Genomic DNA, 26,092 nt, shown 5'->3' with positions numbered 1-26,092 from the left:
CCACCCTCTTCTATTTCTGCCCAGTTTAGTAATTTATTATATACTGCCTTGAGGGATAAACAATGTGTTCACTTTGTGTTACCACCTAGATTATACACATGGAGGGTAGAATAAGTGACCTTAGGTGCTGAATATATACCAGGTAATTAAATAAATATGTGAGGCCCAAGCTTTGATCTAACTAACGAGTTGGCTGACTGGCTATTTGACTAGAAGATCCAACCCTCCACCTCACTGCATGGCCCTCCAAGACTGTAAGAGGAGCCCAAGGAGAAGGCAAGCGTGCGGACGGGATTCTCAAAGGCAGTCGTCCCACAAGCCAGAGGCCACCCAGGCCTATCTCCATCTGGAAAATTAGAGCCTACAATTTGGTACGAGGCCAAGTTGTTTTCTCTGACGGAGATGGGCATGAAAACTGGGTGGGCGTGTGGGGCTTCTTGGGGAGGGGTAGGGGAAAAGGAGCTCTTTGTCCCTCCTGCCCTATCAGGAAGAGAAACTTCTCAGGAATCTGTGCCTCGGTCTCCAGGGCTTCTTCCCCGCAAGGACCCGCCCTCGGCCCCTTCTGGCAGCTTCCGCCCCTCCCCCAACCCACCCCCACCTCGCGCGCGCGCCCCGCCCCCTCCGCCTCGGGGTTCCAAGGGCGGTTGGCCCGCTACGGCCACGGTCACTCGGCCGTTCGGAGCTGCGGGGCGCACGGGGTTGAGAGAGCCGGCTCTAGGGTTCGGGCTGGGGCCTGAAGAAACGTTTTCTGGGGCGCACCGGACCCGGGAGTGAGGGAGGTGGGAGCCGGCCCCAGAAAGCGTACAGAGAAGGAAGGGAACCTGAGGGGGAGGGCCCCGGGAGGTACGGGGGACCGGCGCGGGGCCTCGGCAGAGGCTGGGATGAAGCCACCTAGGGTTGGGGGGTGGGGGGGGGGTGCGGCCCGCAGGTGCAGGTCCTTTCGGAGCGCTGCCCGCTGGCCCTGCCACGCCAAGTGTATGCGGGGGCCCGGGCAGGGGCCAGCGCATCCCGCGGGCCGGGCGAGGGTACCCGGGGAGTCCGGGACCCCGCGCCCTGGTCCTCGCGTCCGGGCACCGTCGGGCGTCGCCAGAGGGGAAACGAGGCCCGGACCCCGCTCGGGGCCAAGGCGTGGGCGCCGCCGACCTTCCCCGGAGCTGCAGCCCGCGGGCGCCCGGTGCTCGGTTTGTAGGCAGTGTAATTAGCTGATTGTACTCTGGTGCTCACAATCACTAACTCCACTGCCATCAAAACAAGGCACAGCATCACCCGCCGCCCCGCGGGCCGGAGGACGCCAGCCACCCTCGGCGGCAAGCGGCAGATCCCGAGCGTTAGGAGAAAGCTGCGCTTCGAGACTCGATGCGTCAGCATTTGCGGGGCACAGCGCTGCTCGCGGAGCACATGGTCGGCTCTCGGGGGGAAAATGCCTGCACCCCAGGGGGGCGGCCGCTGCTCCGTGCAGTTAAATTGTGAGCTACCCCGGGGAGTCACTGCGAGAGTGGGCCATCTCCTGCAAGCAGGGCGACATCTGGACAGTTGAATGGCATTAATGTAAGCTATAATGACTTCTAGACTCGGGACGAGCCCTGAACTTGACGTTTAATGCTGTATGATGTGATCCGTTGTGCCTTTTTTTTTTTTTTTTTTTTCCCATGAGTAAGGTCATTTTCACCAACCCACCAACTAAAGGGAGCTACAACTGAAACCATGATTTGCCTATCACCACGTTTGGGGCACCAACTTGGTCTGCAGTGTGTGATGGAAGTGAACTTTTTTTTACCCCCTCTGTGAGTCTAGTTACTAGGCAGTGTAGTTAGCTGATTGCTAATAGTACCAATCACTAACCACACGGCCAGGTAAAAAGATTTGTTAATCGTCCAAATGAGCTGCCTATGCACATCAGTGTGTTTGGGGTGGGGGAGGGGGGCTGGAATACCCAGATACTCCCCATTGGCTATGAATAGCTTAGCCAAGAGAGAAATCAGTATTTTAGCTGCTAAATATACAATGTATTATATATATATATGTTTTTATAATTTTTCAACTTCCTTGAGGTGCTTAACCCCCCAAAATTTTAGATATATTGGGGAATATAATTTTTTGCTTAGTTGATCTATTGCCATTGTATAGACTTGTGATCAACTTTTGAAACTATCTTTCTGTGAGGCTGTATGAAAATTTTTGAAAGATTAAAAAGTGCCATCAAGTTGTAAGTTGTGGTTATTACCAGGTGTCCCCTTTCCTTTCCTGAGTTGGCTGTAGGCCATCCATGTCAATTCCTGCCATGGTAATCACAACTTTGCTGTTGGCTGAAATAGTGAAATTGTTCCTAGATTAACAAAATCTCCCAGGAAAGTGATTCGCTCACACTTCATAATGGTTTTTTTTCTAAGAATACATGAACATTTTTCACAGTTTATTTGGACCGAGTCCACACATGAGCCATAGCCCCTTCTTTTAAGTAATCATTTAAGACTCTTGCAGAGCACACAGCTTTTAGCCGGACTGATGAGTAAATGCACTTAGGATCTAAATTCAGCTTCTTCCATTAGATTTCCCTGAAAGGATAGGGCGGAGGGGACTCTTTAACAAAAATTTTACACCTAGGTGCTTATCGCCCCGTTTGGACCTCTGGGCTCCCCTAGGCTAGGATGTTAGCCTCCCTGTTGGATTCTCCAACCAATATCCACATAGGGCATGCTGAGCTGTGGCAATCTGGTGTGGAAGGAGCGGGTGGGTTCGGGTGGCAGAGCAAAGAAATTGAAAGCTTTATTTAGATATCTAGATATATTTGGGGGAGAGGGAGCTGGGTGGGAGGTGGGTTGAAGTCTGACTGGGGATGTGAGAGCGTTGAAGTGTTGCCCCACTGACTCCCAACAGGACAAGAAACGCCCCCAACTTGATGTTTTGACTCTGCTGTCTGGACTCGCAAGGCTTGGACCGACCCTAAAGCCTGTGGCCCCGAAGACGTGGGCTTTCGGATAGCCCATGTGCAGGCGCTGCACCCCCACACCTATCCAGGAAAAATAAGGACTTCTGGCGTGGTTGTTGCCAATCTGACCGTTCTCTACAAGGCGGGGCTGGGAAAGAAGCCGAGGGAGCTTGGAGAAGCGTCCTGAGTTGCCATGGAAACAAAGCCCGACGGCAGAGGTCGCCCTGGCCTAAAGGAGTCCGTTGAAATTTGCCCTCAGGGATTACTGGTGTTCACGGGATCTTCAGAACAGGACTCCAGCTTGGCCAAGCAGTTCTGGGTGGCCGCGTCGATGTATCCCACCAACGAATCTCAGTTGGTGCTGTCCAGAGGTAGCAGTCAGCGTCTGCGGGTGGCCAGGGCCTCCAGGGGCGGTGCAACTGGTGAGTGGATGCCTCCTGTCATCATCACCAACCTGGAGGATTGCAGAGCTCCTCCCAGAAGTAACTGCAGAACTGAATTCTAAAATAAGAATCTTTCGTTTCACATGTCTAAAACCCTATACCCACAGCTTTTCAAACTTCTCAGCACTCCTTCCTCAAAAGCACCACTGGTGTATTTATTATACCTAACATCACATCTGAAAGTACCTCTTGAGTTATGGCAGCTCTTTGGCTAAACGGTAGAGAATAATCTGGGGGAACGTTACATGCTGACTGAATGGGGTGTTTACATAATCAAGTTCACACAGGAAAGCCTCCGAGAAAGTTGAAAGCAGAATCAATATTGGGAGCCAAGTTCCCAGACGTGTAAGACATTAGTAAGCAGATATGCAAACTGCTATTATGCAATTTTTATAGGTCTAGAGAGCTTAAATACCTTTCATGCCGTCATCTTTCCAATAATTGCTTTACTTCCCCTCCGTATTTTTTAGAGAAAATTTACTTCCAGCCTTTTTTCGCTGGAAAAAACATTAAGTACCAAGTTTTATGCATTTCAACATCCTGATTCCTAGATTCTTCAGAAACTAGGTACTAGGTATAAGGAGATGACTTTACACTTTGGCATAACTTTCTGAATTGCATACCAAAGCTCTGTCTCAGAGACCACCCTATCTACCCAGAGGAGAATGTCTAAATTCCCTACCACATTGAATAGGAATATAGAAATTGGAAGCTCTGATACTGCAAATGTGTTCTCTTCAGAGACCTTCTCTTGTCTCTGGACTCTTGTCTTACCTTCTAAAGAGATTAGAGGTTCCCTTTGGCCATAGCCAATTATTCAGTCTCCGATTATTTATGAATCTGGTTTATAAAGTTTCAAGACAGTACATATTTGTGTCTACCTTCCCGCTCTATTACCTTTTAATATTTATCCAGTTTCATATCAACCTTATTATAAAATCAGGATAAAATTATTTCAGGTTGAATTTGACTTTGTTTCCTTTAGAGAGTCCAGACATCACTGCTGAAACCCTAAAGACTCAGCAATCTGAGGACAAAGAAAAGTATCTCCAAAAGGTAGGCCAATATTTCAAGGTCATCTGATTTTCATTAGAAATTCATTATTATTTTCTAAATAAGCCTAGTCATTTGAGTCGCCTGGGTGGCTCAGTCGGTTAGGTGCCCAACTTCAGCTCAGGTTATGATCTCGCAGTTTGTGAGTTCGAGCCCCACGTCAGGCTCTGTGCTGACAGCTCAGAGCCCAGAGCTTGCTCTGGATTCTGTGTCTTCCTCTGTCTCTGCTCTTCCCCTGCTCATGCTGTCTCTCAAAAATAAATTAAAAAACGTTTAAAAAATTATACATATATATATATATATATAGTTATTCTTTTCTAAACACATGTATGTAAAAATTTTCTACTTCTTGTTTGTCAGCTTGAGCAATTAGAGAACCTTTGTTAGAATTATAATTAAAGATTAAAAACTTCTATTAAGTTTTGGCTATTCTCAGTCTCTGCAAAAGCCCACAGAATCAGAGGGAAATGGGGGGAAATGGCTTCACACATTTGCCATCCAATAAATCCCCAAACCATATACAGTGTTCTAAGAACGTTGTAAGAACTGGAAAAATCTAATAGAAATGGCTATCTTAATAGGTCAGAATTAAATGATCAGAGGGATGAGTCTGTCATCTAGAACCACAGCGACCAAAGGGTGAAATTGAACACATTAGCACAGTCAAATCCACTGAGCATATCTCTTTTTGGCAACATCCCTCCTTTGCTTAAATGGCACAGGCACAGACTTTAACTCCTCAATTAATATGGTGATTTATAGGAACATTTTGTTTGGTTAATGAATAAATTCCATTCCTGTAACTGCTGCTGCACTATAAAAGCAAAGATAGAAGATTGGTTTGGGCCCAATATCTTTAATCATTGGTGTACTGGCAAACTCTGAAAGACTTATCGGGAATTCTACATAGATTACAGAATAATGCATTTCAGTTTGCTGATTACATTAATTCACTGTATAGATTTTTGGTGATTCTTCCAAACAAATGAGGTGATTATAAATAGTCAGCATTTTCTTCTTTCTTGAGGCTATTAGGTACTGTGTATTTATACCAGGACTTAATGGGTGGGATGGAACCTAATTTTTAGTGAGGTAAAAATCATTCAAGTCAACTTCCTCAATACTTTTTAATTTCATTTTTGGAAGATATGAAAAACAAAAGATTAAAGACAAACTATTGTCAATTTTTATCACCTTTTGCCAAACAATTAAGATGATGTGAGTTACAGTTGCATGTTCTGCTGATGAATTTTTTTTTTTAATGTTTATTCATTTTCAAGAGACGGAGACAGCACAAGTGGGGCTGGGACAGAGGGAGAGGGCGACACAAAATCCAAAGCAGGATCCAGACTTTGAGCTGTCAGGACAGAGCCTGATGTGGGGCTTGAACCCACGAACCACCAGATGATGACCTGAACTGAAGTCAGACGCTTAACTGACTGAGCCACCCAGGCACCCCTGCTAATGGACTATTATATCAGTAGTCTTAGAACTGGTTTCCTTGCCTCGGGTTCTTCCACATTAATTACTTAATGCTACAGATATTTATTGAGAAGTACCAAGTGCCAAGTACCATACCAGATGCTGGGAATACAGAGAAAGATGTGGTCTGTGATCTAAAGGAGTGTGCAGTCTGGTGGTAGAGACAGCCAACTAAAGACAAGAATTATGATACATCATCATGATAGTTGTATGCACATAACACTGTGGGAACACATTGAAAGGCATCAAAATGAAGCTTAAGGAATCAAGAAATCTCCCCAAAGGAGCTGAGTTTCAAAGAATATATCGATTCGACCAAAGAATACGCAGAGCAGTCCTCCACAGCGCACCGGTTGTCTTCCTAAAACCCAAATCCAGTTACGCTTCTCTCCTTCTGTATCAGCATGCTAGGGTAACAAAATAGCACAGACTAGGTGGCTTAAACAACAGAATTTTATCTTCTCAAAGTTCTGAAGGCTCAAAGTCCGAGATGAAGGTGCCATCAGAGTTGGCTTCTGATGAAACCTCTCCTCCTGGCCTGTAGATGGCCAGCTTCTCACCGGGTCCTTACATGGCGCAGGGAGAGAACTCTGGTGTCTCTTCCTCTTCTTACAAGGACACCAGTCCGATCATATTAGGGCCCCACCTTTATGACCTCATCTAACCTTAATTACCCCCCCCCCAAAGGCCCTCTCTCAGAATACAGTTACACATGGGGTTAAGGCTTCAACATAGGAGTGGGGGTGGGGAGTGGGGAGATGAACGACTCAGTCCATCCACCTACTTCCTTTTTTTCCTTGGCTCTCCATTTCTGCAGGATGAAGACCAAATCCTTCAGTATGTTAAGTTCCTTTTCGATCTGACCATAACCTGACCGACTTGTACCATTCTCCTCCTCCTCCCTGAGCCTTCCCCCACCCCCAGTGTAGCCCGCACTGCACAACCGGTTCGCAACCGCTAGGCTAGGGCACACTCCATAGCCTCCCCGTAGGTACTAGCGAAGTGGGGAATGGGTAAAATAATTTTTGCGGAGCCTAAATAGACAGATTATTCTGTGATATCTGCCAAATGGGACATCAGCTCAAGTAGGTGTGCAATGCGGTAAAGAAGATTCTATTTGTTGAGAGCAGAAGAGGCCCAACAAAACAGCAAGCCCGCAGGAAAGAAATAGAATGTCACTGAAGCTATGCCTTGTGAGTACATTGAAGAGCTTAGTCAGTGCAGCATAGTAGAATGCTGTTCAGACAGTGCCCTGGTACAAAAGGCAAAGGAATCCTGCGGTATATTTCAGATCCTACTGTGATGTAGTGTCCATAACGGCCAATTTAGTGAGTATATACCATGTGCTAGAAACTAAGCTGAGCAGTTCCCTTGTATCAGCTCCTATTTGCCTTACAATAGTCTCATGACGATGATTCCCATTTAATCCAACAAGGCTCAAGTGATCTTCTGGTTCCCATAAGTGGTAAGTGGCAGAGCCTAGATTCAAAGCCTGTATCCTCACTTCAAAGCCCATGAGACTCATTTGTGTGATAATGATTTTGGCCATGGCACCGTTCGGCTCTGCTCCCAAATAAGTCAGAATTCAAAACTGTAGTGTAAATAAAACGTGTGTGAGAAACACTGTTTCCAGCCCCGTGAGACTGTAAGCTGTTTCTTCAACCTGCAATGCGCTTTGGTGTCTCTACCTGAAATGCTCTTCCCCATTTACCTCCAAGAACCTAGCTCAAGTGCCAGCTTCTCTGTGCCGGAAGAGGCGACCTAGACGCTAGAAGAATGAACGGCTTCCCCCCGCATGCTCCTATGGCAAGGCACATAGATCTTTCTCACGGCGTTTATCACAGTCTCTGATCCGTGCTATGGGCCTTTGTGTGTGTTCCGGTCTTCCCTGCCAGATTACAGGCACCATGGTGTAGTGGACTTCAGAAACAAAGCCAGTTTGGAAGTCCAACTTTGCCACTTACTATTTGCATGACCTAGAACAACCTATGTAACCGTGAGGCTCAGCTTCCTTAGATAGAAAAAGAGGAATGATAAAGATGGCCACTTCATACACTGATACAAGTCATGTGACGCACCTGGCCGTAGTTTGCCTTCGACAAATGTGAATCCTCCTCTCCTCTGTGAGAAGAGAGGTCATTTCATAGTGCTTAAGCCCGATGCCTTTCTGGTTATTGAAACACAATACATATTTGTTGATTGAATAAATAAATGCATAAGTGAATGAATTAATGAGTGAACATATGGTCTATACAATGATGTTTCCAGTTTGTTTAGCCTTTTCCACGTATATCCATCTGGCAAATTTTTCTAGGCTGATAATTTTTGCAAGAATACTCCCCAAAGCTAATCTGTTTGCAGGTTGGCTTTAGGAGTATGTTAGCACATCACTTCTATTCTCAGTTTTGCCTTTATCTCATGGGTCTCTATGTGGTGGGAGAAATTTTTGTGACTCCGTGTAATTATGAAAACATAGAGTCAGTTTTGGGATTCTACCATTTTTCTAAGTCTATTGTGCCCCATTCGTGTTGCTGCCATCACCGTTCTAGAAATTTTAGCTTGATGACAGAAAAAAAAGTGGCAGTGGGTGGTCCTTTTTAGCTAATAAAAATTTTACAATGATCTGTTTAATTTCAGAGAATGTTCTACATATATTGAACATATACATTGGTAAGTAAATACCTAGTGTGATTTTCATGTTAAAATAGGGGGAAAGTATTTCCCATCAATTCTCTGAAAGGTTTTTTCTTCTGCTGTTCCTTAAAATTAATGAAAAATCTAAAAATTTCATTTCCATATATCTTAAAAGTACCTTTATAAAAGCTTTTTCTCCCGACTGATATTGATTTTTTGGTTGTTGAAGTTTTTAAAAACTGTAACGTTATCCTCCATTTTGGAATATTCTCCAGGTATACATTATAAATGCTTTTGGTTAGTGGTCAAAATGCTATTAATCACAACTACTGTTTCTTTGATGGATATCCATGGCAGAAAATCAAAAACAGTTGAGTCTGTCAAGATTAAATGGCTTACTCTGTCCATAAAGGAAACCTTATAGCACTATACTGGACCATTATTCTTCCTTTGAGAGTTCTAAAGTAGTCTGCAAACATTATAATAAATGAATAGTCAGCTAATTTTTTGAAGTCATAAAACTAATTTGCTTTTTAGTTTTGCCACCTTTAAGAACGCTCTTTAGCTGATTATCTCTTTATGAAAAGAATTATAAATAATTCATTTGCTGGGAGAAGGAAGAAGAGATCAGAACAGTATTTTAAGTCATATAAATAGATGACTTATTGGAAATGTCCATCTGAAATCAGAGTTCTGACATGAGTATGTATAAACTGAAGATTTCTACAAGGAAATTATTCATCTACAGAACAACATCCCAGATATACTCTTTTTAGGGAATGGGGTTTTAGTCCATCCTCTCACATAACCTATGCAGCCAAGACTGACCATAGTGTAAGTCTTCCTCAAAAGTGAGCTTGCATATATATGGCATTTCCATGAACCGGAAGCAAATCATGCAATGAGAACATTCTTAGGAGAAGAATCTAAGAAGCTTCACAGTACTTTTATTCACTGAATTATGAAACAGCATGAAAGTGGAAAACCTTAACGGCATTCTCCATTATCCTATATCCTGTATATATATCCTATATACTATCCTATACTTCAAAGTAATAAAAGGGATACTTATCAGTTTCATAGATCCAAACAAAAGATGTAGGAAATTTTCTCAGTGTCCTTACCATGATGCTCACATAAAAAAAAAATCCTCTTTGCTGTCAAATTGATCAGAATTGGCTACCCAGACACACCTAAATTTTCTCAGTAACAGTGTTATCGAGCACTTTTTTAGTTTTGCTATCCTGCTCTAATGTAATATTAACGAAGTTCCTTTTCCTCCATAGAACCTTAGGAAATGGTAGGTTTCTCCTTCACCAACAAAAGATACTTAGTCATTTAAATTCCTGTTGTTCCTAATTTGTCAAAGAATTCAAGTGAAAGAATCATAAAAATAGACTGTGCATTCACAGTAACAAGCAAATATTTTGGTAGCAAATGATAATGAAAAGATTACATAAATATGTATGAATTACTCTTTTATATCATCTATAGAAACACTTTGTTTTCAAACATTATTCAGACTTGGGAAACATTTTCAGCTGACAGATGAGTTTCCCCTGTTAATCTTCTTTGCAACTTCTACAGTCCGTGAAAACATACTTGGAGGAAAAGGGATCAGATAGACGAGATTTGCAATCATTTACACGAATTCATTGCCTGATACAGACACAGCCCCAGAGTTCAACAGGGACATGTCCCAAATCTTTTCTTCTTTCTTCCCTAAGATTTACATACTTTGTCTTCTATATACATTCACCTTAGGAACAGAATAAAAACATTTTAACCCCTAAGATACACCTGGTCAAGAACCCATACTAATTATCTGCTTGTGAAACATGACTAAATGAAACTATTGAGTGTAGGATGAAACACAATGGGATTATGTAGGTTTTAAAATAATTGACAAGGCAATAGTGGAAATACAGTTGATAGGACAAAGTCACAGTAGATGAGCATTGTATGTTTTCCAAAGGAAGTGATACCAGGAAAAGGCAACAGATGGAAATGGAATTAGAATACGAGGTCAAGAGTAGAAAATAAGGCAGGACCACTGTCCTGGAGTATCTGGGGTACTAGACAAGGAAACAAGAAAGAAATTGAACACAGAAGACAATATTCCATGTACTAGAACTCTGATACAAGAGAAAGCCTTGGCTATAAACAAGAAAGCAGAGTCCTAGAAGCATAAACCCTCTCCCCAACAATCACAGCGTTAAACATTTGTGTTACTCCCCGCTGCCATACCCAGAAAACTACTTTAAAGCCATCAGTATACAAGATAAACAAATTGACATATGGCATTTTTCAAAGTTTATTTATTAGCATGTGTGTGCACTGCGTGAGAGCAGGGAAGGGGCAAAGAGAGATGGAGGGAGAATCCCAAGCAGAATCCCACATTGACATGTGGAGCCTGACTTGGGGTTTGATCCCACAAACCGTGAGATCAAGAACCTGAGCTGAAACCGAGTTTGACACTCAACCGCTGAGCCACCCAGGTGCCCTAACCAATGGTAATTTTTTATAGCCAAGTCAAAAAATGTTCAGAAATCAATTTACAGGGGTGCCTGGGTGGCTCAGTTTGTTAAGTGTCTGACTCTTGATTTCCACTCAGGTCATGATCTCATGGTTTGTTAGATTGAACCCCACGTTGGGCTCTGCACTGGCAATGTGGAGCCTGCTTAGGATTCTCTCTCTCTCCCTCTCTCTCTCTCTCTCTCTCTCTCTGCTCCTCCCCTCCCCCCACCTTTCTCTCAAAATAAATAAAAACCATTTAAAAAAATCAACCTACAAACAGTTGTTCTATTATAGAGATAAACACTTAAATAACTTTTTGAGGAAAAAAGACATATTTTCATAGTTACCTTAATTCAGTAACTTATTAGAGAAAACTTAGCTATTATTTAGGACAGTATATCTAAGTCTTGAAACTTTTATTATAAAGGATACATTTTTAGAGCACTGAATAACTAAAAACAGAAAGAAAAAATATAGCTTTTAATGATGCTTATCATGTTTTATGTATTATCTTTGCATTCTTTGGAGTTTATGACCATAATGCTTCCAGCAGACATAATGTAAATGTTGGCATGGGTACAGACACTCGCCTGTAACGCGAGGTTGAATTCAACATTGTGTAGGGCCCACCCCATACAGGTGAGGCTCTATACTGAAATGTAAGTCAGATGGGGCCAAGCTGAACTTTACGTAATGTTCGCCCAAAGCCGCCGAAAACTTGGTAGCCTTAAAAAAAGATGTAAGCAAGTCAACAGTCATAGCTGAAGAGGCAAGGCCAAGCTCAGGCAAGAAGAGGCAAGCAAAGCCATACAGTACAATGAATTATGAGGACAAAACTTAGGAGAATCTGTTTTGGAAGAACTGGGCAAGATTCACTCAACAAATATTTTTTGAGTACCTCTGTGTTCCTGGCACTGTGCTGGGCACTGGAGTCCAGTGGTGGAGTCACCAACGTGTTGTAAAGATACAAATTCTATCCTTATATGAAAGTTGCAGTCTAATCAGGGAGAGCAATATTTGTGAAAGAGTTCTACGTGATGTTGGGCCGACACTGAATAGGGCAGAGTTGACCCAATCAAGGGAACAGGAAGGATTTCTGCAAAGACTAACCGGAGATTTGAAGGAAGAGTGGGCATTCATTAGGCCAGAAGCAGGGGTGTTGGGAGCTTTGGGGGAGAGCATTGCAGACAGCAGAAGCAGCTTTGCAAAGACCCTGTGCTTCGAAAGGCATAGGGCATTTCAGAAGCTCAATGGCCAGCAATGCAAAGCGTAGGCCACCGTAAGAACAATAAGAAGCCACTGAAGGGTTTTACATCGGGGGGGGATGATAATATTGGATTTGTTTGGAAAAGTCAGGAGACTGACTATAATACAGAGAATGGTTTCCATTAGAATACATATGACAGAACTGAGAATGGATTGGAAGTGGCCAGAGCGGAAGTGGGCGAACCAGAGTGGAAGCCATTGCTATCATCCAGCTGGGAGGTGATGGTAAACTTGGATTAGGAAAAGTAGGTTTGGGAGAGATTTAGGAAGCAAAATAACCAAGACTTAAGTCCTATACTGATAGGAAATGTGAGACTGAACAAGTTATCGAAGATAACTCCGAGTTCTCTGGATTGCGCAAAAGGTGCCGTTCTCTGAAACAAGGAGCATTGGATAGATGAAGTTCAGGTGTTGCGTTGGTGTTTTGTTTTGTTGGAGTGGGGAGGGGTTGAGAATTCAGCTTAGACTGTACAAGTGTGGGGTGCCTTTGAGAGAAGCAGGTGGAGTTGCCAGGCCCGAAACTCAGGGAAGTTAAGGGCCAGGGATGAGATTGGAGAGCCATCCAGTGGGAAGTCCCCCACCCCCTCCTTCTTGCAGCCTAATGGGCAGGACAGGAAAGACACTCCTGAAAGAGGAGGCCAGCGCTATGAACACACTCACCTTATCTATACACATCAATATGATGAAAACCTTAGAGACTCAGTAGTTACTTGTTTGCTGAAGACAAACCTTAATAATTATCGCAGACTGAGCCATCAATAGTCTATAATTCAATCACATGTAGAAGTACCCTTAATACATCTATGCTCTAGTGAGTTTTCAAATGCAATGTTCATTTTGTGCTCCTATTTTCCCCAACATTAAAATTCAAATTCACTTATTGCTTTTTTAAAAAAATAAGTGCCTTTGAAAGCAACATTAAGCAGTTTTAAAAATCACTTGTACTTTCGTGCGTTTGTTTTGCGTGAATGTTTTAAAACAAGAGCTATGCTCTACAGATAATTAGTACTGATTTGCATTAAAATATGTGTAACAGAACCAAGAAAATAGATTTCTTTTTATTCTTCACAATAGATAAGTTAATATTTTATTGGAATCTACATTTAAGAAAAACTGTGTATTGACTGTCTCTTATGTAATGACTGATATGTTTTTCTCATTTTAGTAAGCTGTCATTTTTTAATGAAAATTATATATGTCAGAGCTTGGAACTGAGCCAGGATCAAGCAATTTCCAGGAGGTATGGAAAGGTGCTTAGATATGCATCTTTTTCCTGCCAGTCAGCGTTCTTTCTCCAGTTAATAGCCCTCTGACATCCTCCATCCACTCTCGTGGATTACTGCTGGTGGGTTTGCCTCCTAAAATTCAGACTGGAGAAAGCCTTTTCCTTGATTATTCACGCTGTCTTTGAAAGTACATAGTAGATCATTTGAGGTCCAACAGTTCAGTATCTTACTACATAGCAGGTATAAATTTACTATACAGAAATCATAGAATCTACAGAGCAGAGTTCAATTCATAGGCACAGGGGATGGTAGTAAATTTATAGAGTAAATTCATAGTTGAAGCATTCTGTTATCAAAATCAACATGCTAGCAGTTACATACCGCCTTTTGGAATCAGCCGAGATGTGAGACTTTTTACCCATACCTAGTTGTACCTAAAGCCACTGGTAATTTGCACCTTCCTCAAGTTGGCATGGCACGTGGAAGAGACACGGAACCTACTGAGGATTGCATCTGTAGAACAAGAACTAGAATTCCCTAGTGCTCCTGTTGGACTCCCAATCATAGGCATAGAATTAAAAGTTAAATTTAGGAGTCTCAAGAAAAAAGATCAGCTAATGTCCTTAACTTGTGTTAAACTATAGAGCCTTGGCTGAATATTATAAATTTGGAGTGTGATTCCCATTTAATAGTTAACTTTTAATCAAAAATCCTATCATGAATTTATATTATTTTTATAATATATTATAAAAATTATATTTATATTAAATAGGATCTTAGCTCATCAGTTTAAAAGTACTACTGTAATTCAACTATTCGTTGCCCTTCAACCACTTTTTGCAAAGTGCTACATGGTAGCATAAAATAAATAACTTTGATCAAAGCTGACCTCAAGCTGGGTTAGCTCCCCACTCTGTGTGTTCCCATTTTCTACTAGAATATAAAGTTTTTCTGAGAGCAGACTACATTTGTCTTATTCACCATGGTTAATCTGAATTAATTCTTCATTTTCAAAATGAAGACTGAATGAAGAAACCATCTGTCACAAATGTGTGTGTGTGTCAGTGTTCCAAAATCTCCAGGATGTGTTCGAAGTACTGTAGCAAAAGAAGCAGAGGATATGGAGTCAAACAAACAGTGTTGGGAATGAGCTTGAATCCTTGGTCCTGCCAGTTACTAGTTAGTTACGTGACCCCAAGAAAAGTGGTTAATTTTTATGTGGTTGAGTTCTTTCTAGCTGTAAAGCAGTAATAATAATAATAATACCCATTTCACTGTGTTATGAGGGTTTAATGAGTAATCCCTTGCACAAGCCTGTCATCCAGCAGTGACTCAGTGAAAGTCTGTTTTATCTTCTCTGGTCTCCCTTTCTATTTTCTTTTAACCCCTAATTGAAAGGTTAGAGTACAGCCAGGTATAAACCAAGCTTTAGGATTAAATGAGAAAGGGTGATGATACAGATTATCAAATGATGTAGATTGTCATCCAGACATGATGAGTAGATGACAAAAGGCGCCGTCCCCCAGGTACCCATGTCCCAATTAAAAGACACAATCAAGATTGGTTTGCCCATACTGTTAAGGAGACTCTCGTAATGTTTCCCCATAATCCTATTTTATGTACCACCTGAAAAAAAAATTGTCACTGAAAATAAATTTGGAAATATCAACTATGGAAAGTTCACCAAAAACGTGTGGCCAAAGTTAGTTAACCCTTGCAGGTAAATACTGCCTCTCTATGCAAGTATAGATTAAGAGGTGAACATCATGGTGAAGGTCTGGATCAGTGGTTCTCGACCAGAACCCTATCAAAAAATCCACTGGGACAGGAATATTTTCAGCTATACAGACCCTTTGCAATAGTTCTTGGAAACCTAGAAAAAGACTCTAGTATAGAAGCTAACTAAGTGAAGCCAACACGCTATTAGAGGTGGTAAATAGCAACGACAATTAGACCCAACTCAAGCCAAGGCAAACCCGACTGATGAGCTAAATGGTGACCAACGTTACAGTCATCATTAAAATTTAAATTACAAATATGACCCTAAACTGAGCGAGTAGTATAGGTTTGGTTTGCTTGTTAATTTTGTTTTTGGGTTTTAGATGGATGAGACGGTTTGTTATTTCTTGGATCTGTTTGCTAAGTTTTTTTTTTTTTTCCCTAGGAAATTGTCCATTTCGTCTACATTTGCAAATTTCTTGGTGTAAAGGATTCATAGTGTTTTTTCATCATTTTTAAAAATTTGTTTATGCTTATTTATTTTTGAGAGCAAGAGAGACAGAGTGGGAGCAGGGGAGGGGCAGAGAGTGGGGGAGACACAGAATCCAAAGCAGGCTCCAGGCTCTGAGCTGTCAGCACAGAGACCGACGCGGGGCTCGAACTCACGAGCTGTGAGATCATGACCTGAGCTGAAGTTGGACGCTCAACTGACTGAGCCACCCAGGCTCCCCTTTAGTCATCTTTTTAATCTCTGCTATAGCTCTAGTTATTGCTTCTTTTCATTTGTAATCATTTGTATATTTTTCTCAATGGTTTTTCCAAAAGATTATCTATTTTAATAGTCTTTTTCCAAAAACCAACATTTGGCTTTACTATTCTCCATCATATTTTTGGCTTCTACCTTACTATTGATTTGTGTCACTTCTTCCTTCAATTTTGGGTTTGTTCTTATTTTCTTTCTACCTTCCTTCTCTTTTCAGTTTGTTTCTTAATTGTCCATTTTATGTCTTTTCTAACATAAGCACAACTATAAATATCCCTCAAAATACTATTTTTGCTTCACCTCACAAGCTGGATAGTATTTTCATTATTATTCCATTTTAAGTATTTCTAAATTTCTATTTTGATTTCTAATTTGTCCCAAGAATTATTTAGAAATATGCCTTTTTAAAAAAATTATTTATTTAAATTCAAGTTAGTTAACATACAGTGTAATATTGGTTTCAGGAGGAGAACCCGGTGATTCATCACATACATACAACACTGAGTGCTCATCACAAGTGGCCTCCTCAATGCCCATCCCCCATTTAGCCCATCCCCCCACCCACCTCCTCTCCAGCTACCCTCAGTTTGTTCTCTGTATTTAAGAGTCTCTTATGGTTTGTGGGGCACCTGGGTGGCTCGGTAGGTTAAGTGTCCTACTCTTGATCTCAGCGCAGGTCATGATCTCACAGTTCGTGGGTTTGAACCCCATGTTGGGCTCTGCACTGACAGTGCACAGCCTGCTTAGGATTCTCTCTCTCCCTCTTTCTCAGCCTCTCTTTCTCTCTCTGTCTCAAATAAACTAAAAAAAAAAAAAAACATACAAAACTGTTTTTATTTTATTTTTCCTTCCTTTCCCCTATGTTCATCTGTTTTGTTTCTTAAATTCCACATGAGTGAAATCATATGATCTGCATCTTTCTCTGACTCACTTATTTCGCTTAGCATAATATACTCTAGTTCCATCCATGTTGTTGCGAATGGCAAGATTTCATTCTTTTTGATCACTAATATTCCAGTGTGTGTGTGTGTGTGTGTGTGTGTGTGTGTGTATCACATCTAGAAGTATACTTTTTAATTTCCAAATGTTTGAAATATTCTTAAGATATCTCTTTTTATTTTCTAAATTATATTGTGGTCAGAAACATAGTTCCCATTTTCTACTAAACCAAGCTTAACCAGAGCTGTCTTTATGTCAAGTTCCTCAATATGATGCCATTCAACTATCCTACGCTTTATACTCCTCTTCCCCCAAAACACGCATCTTGCCCCAGGAAAGACAAGCTTATCATCATCTTTAAGCATCTTTCAGCTCATTCCTATTTCCATGTCTCCATTTATTTTTACTTGGCCTGTTACCTTCGTGCCATTGCTGAGCATGCTTTTTCTACTGTGGTCATTAAGTTACCCCAATGCTGCTCTGGCTGCCTTTCTAAGCCCTTTGATGCATAATTTTTTAAGTCCTTAGATTGCTTATTTTGGAGCTCCTTTAAGGTTCTCATGAAACTTTCTACATGTTTTAAAATTCTAAACTTATATTAAGATTTTAGATCCAGCAATGGATATGTTCAAATATTATTTTTATGTACTTTTTTTCATTTTCTGATGTTTAGACCATGAGTATATATTGCATTTATATTCAATGGAAAGAATTTGTAAAAAATTTAAATTTCCATGTAAATTAATATATTTACTCCAGTATTTTTTAGGCTATTTTCTTCATGTTTTTTTTTTCCTTTCAGAAGGAAAGGAAAATCATTGTATAATATAATATTTTGGGAACTAAAGAAAGCACATATGCTGTAAATCCTTTATTCACCTCCTTATGTAATCCTCAGAACAACTCGGAGAATTACCACAATTACCCCTATTTTATAGATGAAGAAGCTTAGGCTGAAACATGTAAGTGACTTTTTCAAAGTCACACAGCTAAAATCTAGCAAAGGCAGTTGGAACCCAGGTCTATCTGTCAATGGAACCAAGGTGCTTAACTACTATACCCTACTGGTTCCAAGAGTTTCTAGATTCTCTAAGTATTGGGATGGTTGCCAGGCAACTAGGCAAAGAATTGGTTTTAAAATCAATTCAGTAATCTTCTAAAATCATCTTAAGATTAAATTCAGTAGTTCAGCTTATGCTGTGGTCATCTATATTCTTTTGGTAATGTAGATAAGTAATCAGAGAATTACACACGTATGCTATTTCTGATGAATGTTTCAGTCAAAAAATTTCAATCATAATCCAAAGAAGAAATGGATTGTTCATATGAGAACCAGGTCTTGAGAAGAAAGGACCTTTCTTTCAAAGACTAGTATTTATTAAGAGTTTCTTGTATAACTGAAGATTAACTAGGGAGAAAGTTTATAATGCACTGGAAATTTGTGGGCAGAGGAATTTGCACTGCATAATTAAGGGCAAATAATCTCTTCACTAACCCTCCTCATCTTCCCTTTCTTCCATTCAACTCTATCCAGCAGCTCACCCATAGGCCAGAGATGGAATCATCAGTATCCTCCTGTCCACAGAGGATGGGCAATCCATCCTCTTTTTCCCACTTTTCCACATTTTGAAAGCATTGGAAGAAAATTTTTCTCTAATAAGAGTAATAATAACAATAATAATGACTACCGCTTATTAAATGTTTACCATATGCCATGCATTCGGTAAAGCAGTTTGTATGATCTCCAGTTTTCACAACAACCTTGCTTGGAAATGAGAAATCCAAGACTCAGAAAGTGGCTCTTGGTTTTGCCCAGGATCACAAACCTCTAACCTGTGGGTTAGTGATTACTGTCAGAGGGAAGAAAGGAAGAACAGGGAGGGCTAGTGAAGGTACTACTTGCCATTAATCATACAGCAGAACTGAGATTCCAACCCAAGTGTTTGACTCCATAGTCTGTGGAGCTGCCCATGTTGTTTGGCTCTGAAAAGCCAAAAAGAGAAAGCTAAGCCCTTTAATTCTTGAAGTGACACCAAAATGTATTAACCATCTATGAGATATTAAGTATCCTAGTTTCCTGGAACCAAGTTTTAGTCCATAATTTATTTTTTTAAGAATAGTATATAAATTAAATGTATAAATATAGAAAAAAATACTATGTTAAAATATTTAAATTTAGGGGCGCCTGGGTGGCTCAGTCGGTTAAGCGGCCGACTTCGGCTCAGGTCATGATCTCGTGGTCCGTGAGTTCGAGCCCCGCGTCGGGCTCTGTGCTGACCGCTCAGAGCCTGGAGCCTGTTTCAGATTCTGTGTCTCCCTCTCTCTGACCCTCCCCCGTTCATGCTCTGTCTCTCTCTGTCTCAAAAATAAATAAACGTTAAAAAAATTTTTTTTTAAATATTTAAATTTAAATTCTGATCTCCCTATATTATTATTTGAAGAACTAATAAATCATATGCCTAAAATTTCTTATCCCATTAATGAATACAACCAGAACACTGTGCGTAGAAATGATTAGTCTTTTGTTGTTATGAAATTAACAAGTAAATTATTTATCCCTACTAGTAGGCTAAATTGTAGAGATTTTCTCTTACCGCTGTATTTGTTTAATTATCAAGGCAGAGATTTATTAGAATAGTTGGCACTGTTTTTGTTCTGATGACACGGTTGCCTGTGGTAGTTTTTTCTTATTCATTCCCAGGAAGCACATCCAGAAAGCAGAAATCAAATCCTATCTGAAAGCTTTGTTTCTGGTGCATTATATTATAAAACTGATCAGGCACTAAAATCCATTATAGTAAAAAAAGGACCTGAAATAAAAGGACAAATCAATGTCTTTTTTAACATAAAATCTATTTGAGTTTTTTTTTTTTTTTTTTTTTTTTTTTACCAAGAAAGTCAGGGCCAGGGAAGGAGGTGAGCAGGGATTCAAGGAAGGGGGTGCTGGGAGCCACCATATGAGTGAGGTAGGGGCCCCCTAGCAGGTGCCCAGCTGACCAGCCCAGCCAAGTTGCTCCATCCCTCACTTAAAAAAAAAAATTCTATAATTAAAGCCCTGGGTGATGTTACATATGCCGTGAGAGCACACTCTACACCATGGTGCTGGTGCCTCAGTGCTGGCCAAACTCCAGAGCCAGTGACTCTCCTACCACGAATATGCACTTGGTCTGGACTGATCATAGAATAAACGCATCTCTCTTTTTAAGACAGGTGAATTTTTAATTTTACTATCATTTTAGATCTTGTAACTAAATATGTGTCTGTACGTGAGAAGCATTATGTCAATACAACTTGCCTATGGCTACCCCATTGTTACACACAAAATAATCATGTAGTTTTGTCCATAAAGAATCTTCAGAACTATCCATTGTTTAATTTGACTTTCTAAAACATTTTTCTTTTTCTTCCTCTTCTTTTTTTTTTTTTAAATTTCCCCCTTAGGCCAATAATTGTGCATTAGAGCAATAGTTTCCTTCACATGTTGTGACTCAATCAATTCAGCGTAACAAAACCTCATGGAGTATCATCTGCAAGGCACCGCTAGGCTCTAAAGAAGGATAAAAAGAAGGATAATCCCCTGAAAGAGTCATGGTAGCAACTGTGAGATAAAACAAGGAAAGTAAGATCCATACCTTCATAAAGGTACAAAGTGCTGTGTAATCACAGTACGGGAGCCATTGATTCCCGTCGAGCACATGTGTAATGGGAAAGTTGGAGAAGAAATCAACACTGAACATCTGCATTAAAAACATCCCCGGTCCTTATGCACAGACATTATTTTATCCAGTCCCTAGCAAGTTTGACAGGTGTTACGAAATTCAGCTTCGTTTTTGCAAGTATCCTGAATTAGTTTTCTTTCAATAACCGTGATGTTATGTGAGACCTAAAATTCAAGTGGAAGGTAGAAATCCTGTCCCCAAATAAGAACTTCATAGGCTTATAAGAGGCAAGATTCACATGCCGGGAGCAAAACGAGGCAAAGCCAAGGCACAGGTGGACCTGGCCCAGCTGCTGATGTCTCCTGCCCCCTGGGCTCCTTTCCTCCAGTCTCTGTGGAGCTCACCCCACGGTTGTAGCTTCGCCTGCCAGCGGGGTCCCGGCCGAAGACTCGTCCTGAAGAACTACTGCTTAGCAATGCAGCAGCCTCCAGGGCTTGGCACACCCAGCTTCCTCCGCCTCAAAAGCTTTCATCCCCATCCTGCGTCTGTTGCTTTCTGGTGACCACCACTTGGAGGAACAAGCTTGTCGCCTCTGGGACATCTTTGAGTCTCCCCTAGAGACACACACCCCCCGAGTCTGAATTAAGGGTCCCTTGTCAGGTCTCTTGATTGCAGCCTATACAAACGCCTTCATGGCACAGTTGAAAGCATCGTCTGCAATTACCTTGCAAGCAGGAATTGTGCTGTTAGCCCCTAGCACAGCGATGTTACATCACAGGTGCTCGTCACGGATGGAAACGCGTCTCCCCTGAAAAAAAGATATGTTCGAGTCCTAACCCCCAGTATTCTGCAGAATGTGAAATTATTTGGAAATAGAGTCGCTGTAGATGAAATTAGTTAAGGTAAGCTATTACCGGAGTAAAGTGGGCCTTATAAGTGTCCTTCTAAGACGTGAAGACAGAGATACACAGCGAGACAGCAACATGCCTATGAAGGCAGAGATTGGAGCTCTAGAACTGCAAGCAAGGAGCGCCACAGACGGCCAGCGGCTACCAGAGGCTGGGCAGAGGCCAGGGGGATCCCCTACACGCCCCAGAGGGAGCTTGGCCCCACCAGCCCCTTGATTTTTGACAGAATGGCGAGACGGCCTCCAGAATTGTGAGACGATAAATATCTGTGGTTCTAAGTCAGCCGGTTCATGGTGCTTCGTTACCCCAGCCCTAGGAAAAGAGCGCAGTGGTCAGTCAATTCGGATGGATGGGTGACTTCCGAGTTTTTACCTGGCTATGACAAATCTGTGTCTGTTCCCAGTTATTTCCTGGTTGTAGCCTTGATCTGAACAGAGCTGCTTTCATTTTATTCGGCCACTCAGAGCCACAAGTTTTATTTGTCTGATTTTCAGGTCCTTCTTTCGTTCTCAAATGCTCTAGATGCAATGTTCTCCCTGGCTGTCTCCAAGACTGAACATAACTGGATTTTATGAAAGAAATTTTGTACCCATACTTGCCCCTTTTTATATAGTCTATATGTTGGTAAGTCTTCATGCCTGCACTAAATTAGTGTTTTGAGACATAGGAAAACTTACCTGAGGGTGTCCTTGTCTCAGTGTCTAAGGCAGAGGAGAGATGAGACTGAGGCTCCATTCCATGTGCGCACTGCTGAGAGCCGTCTTGTCACAGACTTAGGTTGTGGCCTGCTGTCTGAGTTTGCTGATCTTGCGGCTTACTACCACTTGATGGCAATTTAGTGGGGTGGACGATAGCTTGGGCTTTGTTGTCCAATAGAGCTGGGACTGACTCCAGATCTGCCATTTCGTGGCTTGGGTAAGTTATTGAACCTTACTAAACCTTGTTACCTCCTTTATCAAGTGGGGTAACAGTAGTGACGAACTTCTGGGTTATTACAAGAAAATAATGGCATTATGTACATGAAGTTCTCAGCATAGTTTGTGTAGCAAAGTCTTAATAAAGGTTATCATTAGATTATTAGATGGGCACAAAAAAAAACCCCTTCCATTTAGTATGAAAATCGTATTATCTTGTGAAGTAGCATCTTCTGGAATAAACTGTGTTACACATGAAAAGTATAAATCTATCATGGAAATTAAATACTTTTAAATTCTTCCGAAGAACACCGGAAGGCAAATGCAATGATATCCACCCTTCACAGGCAAAACCTTTATTATTGAGTCAAAGACTCACTCACTTTTTTTTTTTTTCCTTTAAACAGGCTAAAAGGAGAGATGAGATTCTCCAACTCTTAAGAAAACAAAGAGAAGAAAGGATCTCGGTGAGATCGATAGGCTCTCGGATACATTGGTCTGGAGGGGCGAATTATGGCACATTCCCAGAGGTTTATAGATTGTCCCCAGATATGTAGATACTCATGGCCCAGAGCCTTCTATCTACTGGAGTGAGGGCAGGATATAGACATCAGGTAGTTTTGCCATCTCCAGAGAACGCAGGTCTGCTGGCATAGAAGCAAGGTGTTATGGTCAGTGGGTCTGCCATCACGCATTATAAGGCTATAGGATATTCCCATGGGCCCCCGCAGTGCTGATCTTTGTTTTCCAGTGATCGGTCTTGCTTAGATCATACCAAAACAAATGCTAAATGAAGAGAAACATAATAAAAATAGGAAAACAATAATAGCACCCCCTAAACTTACGGATGTACAAACACCTGCTCTCGTGAATGAACCCTAACTCTCTTAATCTGGAACATTTCTAACCTCACAGTCTCCAGATTTAAGAAGCTAGTCTGTGTAAACTCCATGGTAACTCTCCCTCAGATTTTTTTTTTCAAGTAAGGAAATTTCAGTCAGCGCAAGAATTAAAAATTTTCCTTTCTGAGTTCTGTTTTGTTTTTGTTTTCAGAAAGAGCTGGTTTCCCTTCCTTACAAGCCAAAGGCCAAAGGACACAAAGCAAAGTAAGTTTACTTCTGTCAAAAATATTCTTACCTTTCTAGATTCCTCCCATAGACAAGCACTTCTTTTTTCGTACTCCCGTTGCCCCCTGCCCTCAAATCTTCTAAAAACCCACCCACTGTATTTACGGGGCCTTGAATAAACCTTCTCCCCCTCCACTTTAAAGCCTGTGTGCCCACTTGCGTATCTGCGCAATATGCCAGCAGGAAGTGGTGCAATCAGGACAACAAATGAAGCCTGAATCTCTGTACACATTCCCTTCCCCTCCTTTCTCATTCCGGGCTACGGTACCCACCCGCCACCACGCCCTCTCAGCTCCCCACTCCCTTCCCCACGTCCAGCCCTGTCATCTTTAACAACTCAGCGGGTCTTTTCGATTACCAGCTCTGATCCCACCAAAGCCACATCGAAGGATGCGAAACCTGGGTTCATGTAGTGGGGGCTTTAGCCTCACGGTGAGGGGTTAATAGCCTTATCCCTGCAATCATGTTGGAGCAGGAGGAGACACTTGGTCCCGAAGAGTTTAAAGGAAACACCCTATTTAAAAAAAGAAGCCCTATTTAAAAAAAAAACTCTACATTTTTTTGTTATTATGACTGAAAACTAATGTGGCTAACTCAACATTAATTTTATAAATATTTATTTGCATACTGTATTCAAGGAAGAACAGAGAGTAATAGAATTTTGGTTCTTATCCTACTGGTATTGAGGCTAACTCCCTTTAATATTATCAAAGGAATGCTCTTTTAAAAATAAATATATCTAGGGGCGCCTGGGTGGCTTAGTCGGTTAAGTGTCCAACTTCAGCTCAGGTCATGATCTCATAGTCCATGAGTTTGAGCCCCGTGTCAGGCTCTGTGCTGACAGCTCAGAGTCTGGAGCCTGCTTCAGATTTTGTGTCTCCCTCTCTCTCTGCCCCTCCCCTGCTCATGCTCTGTCTCAAAAATAAAAACATTTAAAATTTTTTTAATAAATAAATAAAAATAAATATGTCCACACTAGTTTTTGTTTTTTTTTTTAAGTTCTGAAAGAAATGAAAAGATCATTTAGTCACCTGGCTTTGTTGTCCACATAATACTCAGCAACTTAATTTCTTACTTTTTAGCCAGATGATTTGAATTAGCTTCTAAGGGTGAAGCAAAACTAGTCCGAGGGGAAGATTCATTTATCTGATTCAAATAATGGGTGAAGACTGGTACTTAACTAGCATCGGCTCATGGGTCTGGACACTTCAGGTTTCTGTGCATATTTTTACAGGAATGCTCAGAACATTCCTGCTACCACCCATGTTGATTCACCTACAAAATCATTTCAGGCTTGAGCAGATAATGCTTTACATGTCTGCCTAACTCCTTTTGTATTTGAGCTTACCCATTTTCCCTCCTCAGCCCTGGAGCCTTAAATGTCATTCTGTTCACGGGGATCTTCCTTTCCTGAGCTTCTTCTGCAGTCACTGTCTGTACCATTCTTTTGGCAAATAACCACACGCTACTTTGCACCCGTGTTTTATAATCAACCCAACTCATTAACTCCTAAATTATTTAACTTTTCACGTACTGTGGGTTTGTCTGCCACTGCATTGTAAGCTCAGTGAGAAACTGGGCCACCCAAAGTGCCTGACACACTGGCTGCAGGTGGGAATTCAGAAAATATTTGTTAACAAAAAATTTTAGCTCAAAAAGAGCATGTAGTTCAGTATTAGCTAATTTAGAAGGTGATGCTTTTATAGTGCACATTGTAAACATTTAAAAATTTTTGAAATATTTTAGATACAATCGTAAAGTACTTAAATTTGCCCTCTTCCTCCTCCCTCCATCCTTTCGTGTCCGCCCAGCCTGCCCCCCCCCCCCCCCCCCCCCCCGCACACACAGATACACCTTCACCATGCTCCTGCAACAGATCTGATGATAATCTAGGTCCTCTTAGGGCAGAAAGAACTAGAAAGTGTGTTCCTGGTAAGGTTTTAGTGTCAATATGTTTATTGCCCACCCCAGAAATATTTGCATCTCAAAAGAGGTCTGACTAGAAGAAGCAATGGGTAATCCAAAGAAATCAATAATCAATGATGAAATCTCAGAAGTGTCACTCTCAGGTGAGCAAAATATATTTAGGGTGGGCAGTCTTCTCCCAAGCCCTTCAAATCCCACCTCACTGCATAATGACCCCTCCTCCCACTTGCACATTGATACTTGGTTGCAAAATCTAATGCATCCCCAGAATCCAAGACAGTTACTGGGGAAACTTTGAAAAGCCTTTCCCTGCTACATTGTGTTTACAACTACAGAGTTCTGTGTATTAAAACTGATTCATGTTACTGCCCACAGGAAAGTGATACCAGAGTCAGACAAGGAAGACCAACAGGAGGTCAAAGCCTTGGACTAACTTGATGGACAAATGGGAGAGGATGGCTCACATAGATCTTTACTTTTGAAACAACCTTCTCTTAAGTCAGGATCATTCGGATCACCTTGCTAAGATAGACAAAGAAATAAAAGTTAAATGCACAGGCTTCTAGGGATGTTACCAGTTATTGAAA

At 41.4% G+C, this 26,092-nt stretch overlaps 1 protein-coding gene across 4 annotated transcripts; it reads left to right on the top strand.

Annotated features, from left to right (window-relative positions):
* The first annotated feature begins 636 nt into the window (after nucleotides 1-636).
* On the top strand, nucleotides 637-26,092 carry HOATZ (HOATZ cilia and flagella associated protein). 4 transcript variants are annotated; one of them, XR_003413239.2, is made up of 8 exons: nucleotides 637-779; nucleotides 2,878-3,351; nucleotides 4,358-4,428; nucleotides 12,451-12,549; nucleotides 22,860-22,919; nucleotides 23,506-23,558; nucleotides 25,551-25,648; nucleotides 25,881-26,092. XR_003413239.2 is itself a non-coding variant. In XM_027036469.2 (7 exons), exons 2-7 carry the CDS (start codon nucleotides 3,123-3,125, stop codon nucleotides 25,936-25,938), a joined length of 570 nt encoding a protein of 189 aa, XP_026892270.1. In that variant the 5' UTR covers nucleotides 637-779; nucleotides 2,878-3,122; the 3' UTR covers nucleotides 25,939-26,092. The 4 variants fall into 4 exon arrangements, 3 of the variants coding, with proteins under 3 accessions (XP_026892270.1, XP_026892273.1, XP_026892272.1); XM_027036469.2 differs by lacking the exon at nucleotides 25,551-25,648; XM_027036471.2 differs by lacking the exons at nucleotides 637-779; nucleotides 25,551-25,648 and adding an exon at nucleotides 1,267-1,548.

Source organism: Acinonyx jubatus, chromosome D1 (genome assembly GCF_027475565.1).
Source record: "Acinonyx jubatus isolate Ajub_Pintada_27869175 chromosome D1, VMU_Ajub_asm_v1.0, whole genome shotgun sequence".
Taxonomy (NCBI): domain Eukaryota; kingdom Metazoa; phylum Chordata; class Mammalia; order Carnivora; family Felidae; genus Acinonyx; species Acinonyx jubatus.
This window is presented reverse-complemented; position numbering and strand designations above follow the sequence as displayed.